Raw genomic sequence first — 8,095 nt, 5'->3', positions numbered from 1 at the left:
AGGCGCAGCACAAATGTGCCCATAATGACATGGACATGTTTGATCAAGTTCAGTAACTTTCGCAGCTTATGCGTCTTCTTCTAGCTAGGCAGCAAGGAGGAGCTTTTGCAGCACCATTCTTTTGCTCGTTGCTCGACAAACAGTTTCTTTGAGTAAAGGTTTCAAGATACTACTAAAAACACTTCTGTAAAAAACCAAGCTCAACGGAAACTGTTATTCTATAATGAAAACAGAATTTGGACCTTGGAGAAGAGTCAATGACAGTCCGTGTATCAAATGATTGAGGAAGATCGAAATTAAAATTAAAAGAAAAATCTTTGATTTGCAACCAAAAAAAAAAAAAAAAAAAAAAAAAAAAAAAGAGGTTTAGTCCGTACATTTGAATGATGAAATTTACGAGGTAGATACGCTTTTATTAACAAGCTTTACGTATGTATGCAAAAGCAGAATTTGACAACTTTAGCACATAGTTGAGATATACCTACTTTTCTCACTTGCTCACTTTATCCACTATTGCCATAATAGTTTTCACATCAAATCTATTTAAATGTCCATTTCAAACGAAAATTGACTCTTACTAGTCTATTTGTTTGGTGTTAATGCGGTAATCAAATAAATTTATCGTTGTTACGAGTTTTATGACTTTTATCTCATTTTTTAAGGTTTTGTATCTTTAGAAGATTTTACATTGTTATCCATGATTCAATTATTGTGGAACGTTTTGACCATTATACCCCAAGCTTTTTAGTCGATTGCCTTTATCAAAATTTATTGCTCGTAAGCTACATGAAACCCCCAACAACTTAAATACTACTCCGTACTGTATAATTGAGGCATCAACAACAATAAAATGCAAACCAACAACAGAGCTTTATATTTTATATTTTGATAGGTCAAGATTTAATTTTAAGAGAAGATTATCCTAATTTCTACTTCATATTTAATTTTCAGCCAAGGTCAAAGGATTTAAAGGACCTTTGCCAAAATCTGCACCTCCTTAGGCGACACCATATCTATTCTCACCTTCAGATGAGAAGCTGCTTCAGATGAAGTGTTATACCGTTTTCAACGAAAGACGAACAATGGATTCCAGATAATTTTTTCTTCCATGGCATGCTCAGAGAGAAAGGCGAACGATAGAAGACTGAAACTGTTAAAGGGTGTAAATACACAAGAAAGCAAAAGGCAAGTACACAATGAGAGAACAGCATTTTCCACATTCATAGAAAAAACCCAGATTTACACCCTTACAAACTAATAAACAAACTTCGACCAAAATTCTTGCTATAACATTACATCATCGCCAAAAAAATTCAATCATTATATATTACATCAGGTATAATGAGAAATATATATAACCCTCTAGAGGGGGGATGAGGGGTTATAGAAATTCTTGTAACCTTATTGTAGCTAAGGCAAAAAACCGAAATCAAATCGTGGGGTAATTTCTTCACTGTGCAGGAAGCAAGAAGAGAGATGAACTTTGCAGATAACATGTAAATGTGGTCTTTTCTTCATTAGCTATCTAAATTTGAAGGCTCTTCATCCCAACAGCTAATTTTTTATCATTAGAATTATCGTTAGAAGTCAGTTTCGGGTTAAGCCAAGGGTGTTGCAGGCACTGTTGGGCAGTAGGCCGTTTCTCAGGAGCAAAATCAAATATGGGGCACAGAAAATCAGCAAAGTCACGAGCATCTTCTTCCGAGAATTTATACTTATCGACAAGCAATCGATCAAGCGACCAGTATTTGAGTCTTCTGATCCTCTTAAGATCCCCATATCTATCAAAAAAATCTTTAGAACGTGCTCCTCCATTGGCTATCTGCACAAGCAAGCATTGACAAACTACAGGTCAGCAACCTAATAGGGAATTTAAAAAAAGGAAGAAAATTGAGATGCTAGCTTACCTTCTTAGGCATCTTTCCCAGCAGTTCCATCATCAGGGCAAGATGATCCTATAACACATGCAAAAAGTAATCAAGATTTTATAAAAGATAAATATTCTCAAGTAAAGTAATTACTCCATTTCAGATGTGAATATGGCTACATAACATCACGGGACATAAACAATGCAAGAGAAACAATTCAATTTTACAAGAGAGAGCAAAGAACAGAGCAGCAGACTGTTTTCATATTCCGTAAGAAATAGCAAGATAGGCATGTCAAGCACCAAATCTGTCAATGAAGGGTACACTAATATAACAAAATTAAACTAGAAGGTAAACTCCCTCAAGCCCCCTCCCCCCACCCTCCCCCACCTGGCCAACGAGGTCACTATCAACACAAGTGCATGCCTTAATAAAACGAAAAGGAAGGAGAGTAACAACACGATGAGAACAGACATCAAATTATGTAACAATGATGTGTGGGACTGATCTTCGTTTTTTATAGTTCACCATCAACAACTCACAACTTTAGCACACACACTAGCAACTACTGTATTATTTGAGATTTAGACAGAACTTATGAGCTATGGAGAACTTGATTGATGACAAAAATTGTCTACCTCATCATCTGTAAATCCTTGTCCCCCCTTAGGAGTAAACAACATGTCCCCTGTAGCAAGCTCAAAAGCTGTACAAGCAAATGACCACAAGTCAGCAGATGCGGTATAGCCTGATCGGATAATAACTTCAGGAGCTCTATACTGCCTTGTCTGTATTTCTTCCATGAACTGTCGATCAGCCCAACAAGCATTTCCAAAGTCTACAACTTTGCACTTCAAATCAATCCCTTCTAGTGATCTCTGAGGTTTTGGGCGCTGTTGCATACCCATGGAGGCTCTTCTCTCAGATATCCTGGCCACTGCCATCTTTGCCCTCCTCTTAAGCTTTTTCTCGATCAAACTCATTGACGCTCCTCCACCATTTTGGTTTCCTCCTTCAGGCTTCTCAAGAATTGGGGTAAATCCAGACTTTACTGGATCTTTAGATGGATCAATGGGAGAGACAAGAAGAATATTTTCTGGCTTTAAGTCTGTGTGGATTATATTACATTCCCGATGCAAATAATCCAAGCCCATCAAAACACATTTGCAGATTTCCCTAACTTTGTCCAAATCCATACCTTTGTGATGATTGTATCTAATTAAACGGAGCAAGCTATCCCCAAGAAATTCAAGAACCATGCACAGATGCTGCCCATTAGGGCCTGTATGCTTAAAGTGATCGATCAATCGAACAACATACTTAGAATGAGTCTGGTCTCCATCAGCAATTGCTGAAAGGACTTCAATTTCATGAAGAGCAGCCTGAGCAAACTGCATTGCACTTTTCTGTATCTTCAAAGCCACAAAACCCTGATACAAATACAGGGACCATAAATTGAATTATAAAATATTAAAGAGATGCAATAATGGACATAAGAACTATCAAGAAGCGCATATCAAATAAAGAAAGTAAAAGAACATAGAGAAGAGAAAAGGGTCAAATTCAACAATTTCAAGAACAAAGTAGTAAAAACTGTTCTACAAACTTTCTGCATTTTGAGCTGTTGTAAACATGCAAAACATAAACTTTCTTGTTCATTTTGACTGTGTAAGTATAAAGGAGGAAACTAACTCAAGAGTAAAAACATTTGGATAGATGTGCTTTCAATTTGACTATAATTGGAATGGGGGAGGGATGGGAATACAACCAAGTAGAATATATAACCCAGTGGCTTCCTATCTCTGGTTCATTTGTATATAATAGTAAATGAGAAAAAGGTAGAGAGACTGTAGTCGTATATTTGAAAAAATAACATACACTGTACTTCATGAAATTTGAACATGGGTTCAATACTCCTTTGTACATAAACACATAGCCTGACACATATACAGAGTAACAACTCAAGCAGAAGAAAGCATCAATATGATACTTCTCTTATTAATTGACAGTATTACACCATCACCAATATCCAACAGTACAATTACTCAGCAAGTTGGAAGACCTCAATATTCCACAACAGTTTTTCTTAATTGAATTCCAACCATGCCATTTCTAAAGTAGTTGTCAATCCTTAAAATTTGTGAAAATATGTGTGGTTCTCCACATGCAGTTCCTTTCCATTTATCAAATCTTTATTCATACAAATCAAATCTCACTCATGAAGAGGAACGAGTCCAATTAGGAGCTAATCTAATAGTAGCACTATTTAAATTACACTCAAATGCTAGTCTACACTGATCATTGATATCAATCGTCTCGTTCCATATTGCACGTGATCTAAACTACCCAAGAGAGAGAAAAAACCAAAAAAAAATATTCTCAGAATTTTTCATGCCAAATAGAAAGAATTGACTAATAATGGTTTATTAGCCATATTGGTGCAAAATTAAGACCCCCTTCAGCATCGAATATTAGAAAATTCACATATTCCTTTTTTTCTTCCTTGTCACTTTGTTTCTGACAGTCTCTCTCAACCTAATCCTCCATCTCTTTCTTTATCTTAACACAGCCGCCCAACAAAAATACTCTTGAAACATAAAAAGTACTACCTCCGTTACAGGTTATGTGCAACAATTTGACATAAAGCAGAGAGGGAAAATGTCTAATCGTTGCACATAACCTGTAACGGAGGTAGTATAAACAAAAGGTTCTTAAAATCAGGATATGGCTTGAATTCTACCTATATTTATACTCAGACTTATTTAAAATCTAGTACTATCAATATAGGAGGAGATTAGGAGTTAAGACTTTGGGAGAGCAATATAATGTAACAATACTCAAATTAGTTTTACCAAGCAAATTGAACCTTAATATGGACAAGGACATACATCAAATGCTCACGAAAAACAATTCTTTAACAATATTGTTGATTAACAATCCATAACAACATATAAAAGTTGATACATATACAAAATGTGGAGGAAAAAAAAACACAGAAAGAAAGAAAGAAACCGGGTAGAGGGGGTCATTGAAACGTAAAGCACAGACCGGCGAATTCAATTTCTGACAAAGATTAAGCCCATATGACTGAAATGTTTTTCTTTAGCTAAAACATGGTTAGAGATCTTTCATACCCATGAGGACATGTGGGAAATACCCAAAAAAAAAATTACACCAGTGTAGTAATAAAATTTGATCATTCAGTCCAAAGACAACAAAATTACAAAGTTCCACATTTTCAAGCAAGTGTCACTTTAGGAGTACATTTGTACAAAAGGATGATTTTTCAATTGCTCAACTCAGATAATTTCTGGTGCTTGCTAAGCTAAAAATAAACTGATTAAGAAGCAATATCTGCATCTTTGAATCATTAAAATTCGCAAAATTATAGCCATAAATCAGCCAAAAAACTTCAAGATTCAATCATACTTTTAGCAGACTTTATACTCTGTACTTTATATAGACAACAATTTAAGTAAGACTCCTTTGCATTACAACAATGAGAATGATACCATACCTAGTACAGCTGTTGTCATTAATCAAGCTTTGAGTAGGTAATAAATTATTTGTTGAACATAACATATGCTTCATTATCTGTTATTAATGAAGTCTCAAAAGGGTAGCTTGCATAGAGTAAAAAAATTCAACAAGATAGTTGGAATTACATCTCAAACAAAAGATTTTGTCTTGAAGTTAAATATGAGGAACATAGATTAAGTAAACAAGTTAAGAAAACCAACTGAGTATCTATTCTTTTACAGAGACTATTACATTTAAAATTTGTTTGGTACTTTGGTCCATGATAATAAATGGTGGTAAAGAGAATGAATATACGCTTATACCAGAAAACAAAGTCCATTACCATGAGGCCATGTTAATAACAGTGCACCCCAAATTTTTATATCCATAGTAACATTGGATAGTAATGAACATTTATACTATGAAAATTAAAATGTTATTTTGCTTGCCAAGTTACACATCATAACACCATTCACACGAAATAGGCCATCAACTACTTAAAAGCTTACAGTTCCCATATTTCACTACACTAACGATCCATGATTCCATATCCAATGACAACATTGCTTTGCCAAATTACAATGTTATACTATGTCAAAAAGGGGCCAATTTTAGCAACAGTAAGGATATAATCAATGTATTACTAAAAGTACTCATTTTGCCCTTTCTTCCCTGGATTACATGAAGATGTGATCTTCAATACTCAACATACCCTACAGCCCAAAGGTAGGACACCCTGTTGCAAATAATTAAGGATCATAACTATCATTGGTAGGTAAACCACTGAATAATTGCAATCTAAGCAAGATAAAGACAACTCATTTCACTAATTCATCCAACAAATACCAATATAAACAAACCCCAACAATAATTCATTAAACCTAAATCATGGGTCCACAAAAATATGATCCAATACAAACAAAATTGCAGCAAATTCCCAAGATACATAGAATAGAAATTAAAATTAAAAATTAATAAAGTGATCAGATCAATATGAAGAAGAAGAAACATACGGAATTCCGAGTGTCATAAGCAAGCCAAACAGTAGAAAATTGACCCCACCCCAATTTTCTCTGAGCAATGTAACGTCCGCCATTAAAGGAATCACCAACTCTCACCGCATGATAACCTCCTTTTCTATATGAATCGAACTCCTCCTCATCTTCCTCTGACCCAGAAGATGATGAACACGACATTATTCAAATAGATTATATGAGTTTGAATTGAATTTGATTTTGAATTTTCTGGGCGAAATTAATGATTTTGGGGGTCGATTTGATCTGGGTATGATTCAAAAAGCTAGCTTTGTTGATGAGATGAAATGGGTATTTTTCAGATGATTTGGGGGAAGAGAGAGAAAGAGAAAGGAGAGATTTTGGGTTTGCTGTAATTATATGTGGCCTTCAATTTCAAGACTTCTTCCACTTTTCTCTCTTTTTCTTTCTTTTTTCCTGTATCTTTCTCACCTTATTATTGATATTTAAGAGAGATCAAAATGAATGGTCCTATTTTTTTTTAAATAAAATTGTAGTGGGATTGGATCATGGTTTGTGGACCATTTAACAACTTTACCCTCCAAGGATATGAGTTTGTGCGCCTTTTCAATAAGGCTTCGTTTGGTTTGTGACTTTGTAAGTCTTAGTTTTAGTATTGTAAGGTGACAATTAAGTTAGTACACTGGGGTTGGGTGATGTCACAGTGATTATTTAAATTAACTTTATTTGGTAAAGATGGTGAGAAATTCATTTTGTAACTTTGAGGTTACAAATTCGAACATTATCATGTACATATGCTTGGATGTAGAGGATTTCTTATCTTCTCATCTACTTTCAAGCGTTCACTTTTATACCTGAGTTGACTAACTTGTGATAGAATATGGTTCAATACGAATATCTCTACTCTCTTAAAAAGTCACGATGACCACTTTGTCGATATCTTGGGTCACAAAAAAAATTGAATTATGTTATCAGTTAGTTTTCAAGTGGGATATGATTAGGGTACTAGTTAGTTATGCTTACTACATTCGGATTCTATGATTTTTTTTTCTTCTGGTCTAAAATACTAACTAAGACATAAAAGATAATAGTATTGATTTATAAATGGAGGAGAGAGTTTTAAACTTGTGACAATTATTTGTCATTAGAACAAAAGCTCATTTAACTTTTTCGAACGCTCTTTTCTCATTTAATGGTTAGACCCTTAACAAGTTAACCTTATAAACTAACCTGTAATTGATCCCCGAATCATGCTTGATCTTTAAAATTATTAGTAATTGAATTATAGAAGGCTTAGAAGCCTCTAAAAATATAACTCAATAGTCAATTATAAGAATAGATGATGAAGTTATAGGATAAATTAAAAAAAAAAAAAAAGAAAAAAGTTAGAGTTTATGAGGGAAAAATCCCCTACTTTAATACTCGTATAAGAGCTTATTCTCTTTAGATTATTTGCAATTCAGTTCAGTTCAGTTCAGCTCCAATAAGTTTAGTTCAGTTCAATCCAGCTCCAATAAATTTAGTTTAGTTCAATTCAATTCTTAATTTCCTTCTTTCATAAAATATTCAGTTCAGTCAATCAGAACAGGCCAAGTGTATAACTATATAAGTATAAATTGATAAATGATTATTGTATGTTTTCATTCAGAGTTTCTGATTTCCAGGTAGAATATTGGGCCTAGGTAAAATGGCCCTCATAAGTTGGGCGGGTTG

General features: G+C 34.2%; 1 protein-coding gene across 1 annotated transcript; it reads right to left on the bottom strand.

Annotated features, from left to right (window-relative positions):
- Positions 1–1,197: 1,197 nt before the first annotated feature.
- LOC145562776 (uncharacterized) lies at positions 1,198–6,850 on the bottom strand. Its single transcript, XM_081623156.1, has 4 exons — positions 6,401–6,850; positions 2,507–3,298; positions 1,908–1,955; positions 1,198–1,822 (listed from the first exon to the last, which is right to left on the bottom strand). Exons 1-4 carry the CDS (start codon positions 6,581–6,583, stop codon positions 1,526–1,528), a joined length of 1,320 nt encoding a protein of 439 aa, XP_081479282.1. The 5' UTR covers positions 6,584–6,850; the 3' UTR covers positions 1,198–1,525.
- Between the last annotated feature and the right edge of the window lie 1,245 nt (positions 6,851–8,095).

Source organism: Chenopodium album, chromosome 1, assembly GCF_948465745.1.
Source record: "Chenopodium album chromosome 1, dcCheAlbu1.1, whole genome shotgun sequence".
Taxonomy (NCBI): domain Eukaryota; kingdom Viridiplantae; phylum Streptophyta; class Magnoliopsida; order Caryophyllales; family Amaranthaceae; genus Chenopodium; species Chenopodium album.
Note: the sequence above shows the minus strand (reverse complement) of the source record. Positions and strands in the feature narration are given on the sequence as shown.

Bases quoted from the DNA above. Each gene is read 5' to 3' on its own strand.
- LOC145562776 (XM_081623156.1), bottom strand. From the start codon at position 6,583: ATGTCGTGTTCATCATCTTCTGGGTCAGAGGAAGATGAGGAGGAGTTC. The intron at 3,299-6,400 runs GTATGTTTCTTC...TATTTGTATCAG, and splicing joins CTTATGACACTCGGAATTCC to GGTTTTGTGGCTTTGAAGAT. The intron at 1,823-1,907 runs GTAAGCTAGCAT...TTGCTTGTGCAG, and splicing joins TGGGAAAGATGCCTAAGAAG to ATAGCCAATGGAGGAGCACG.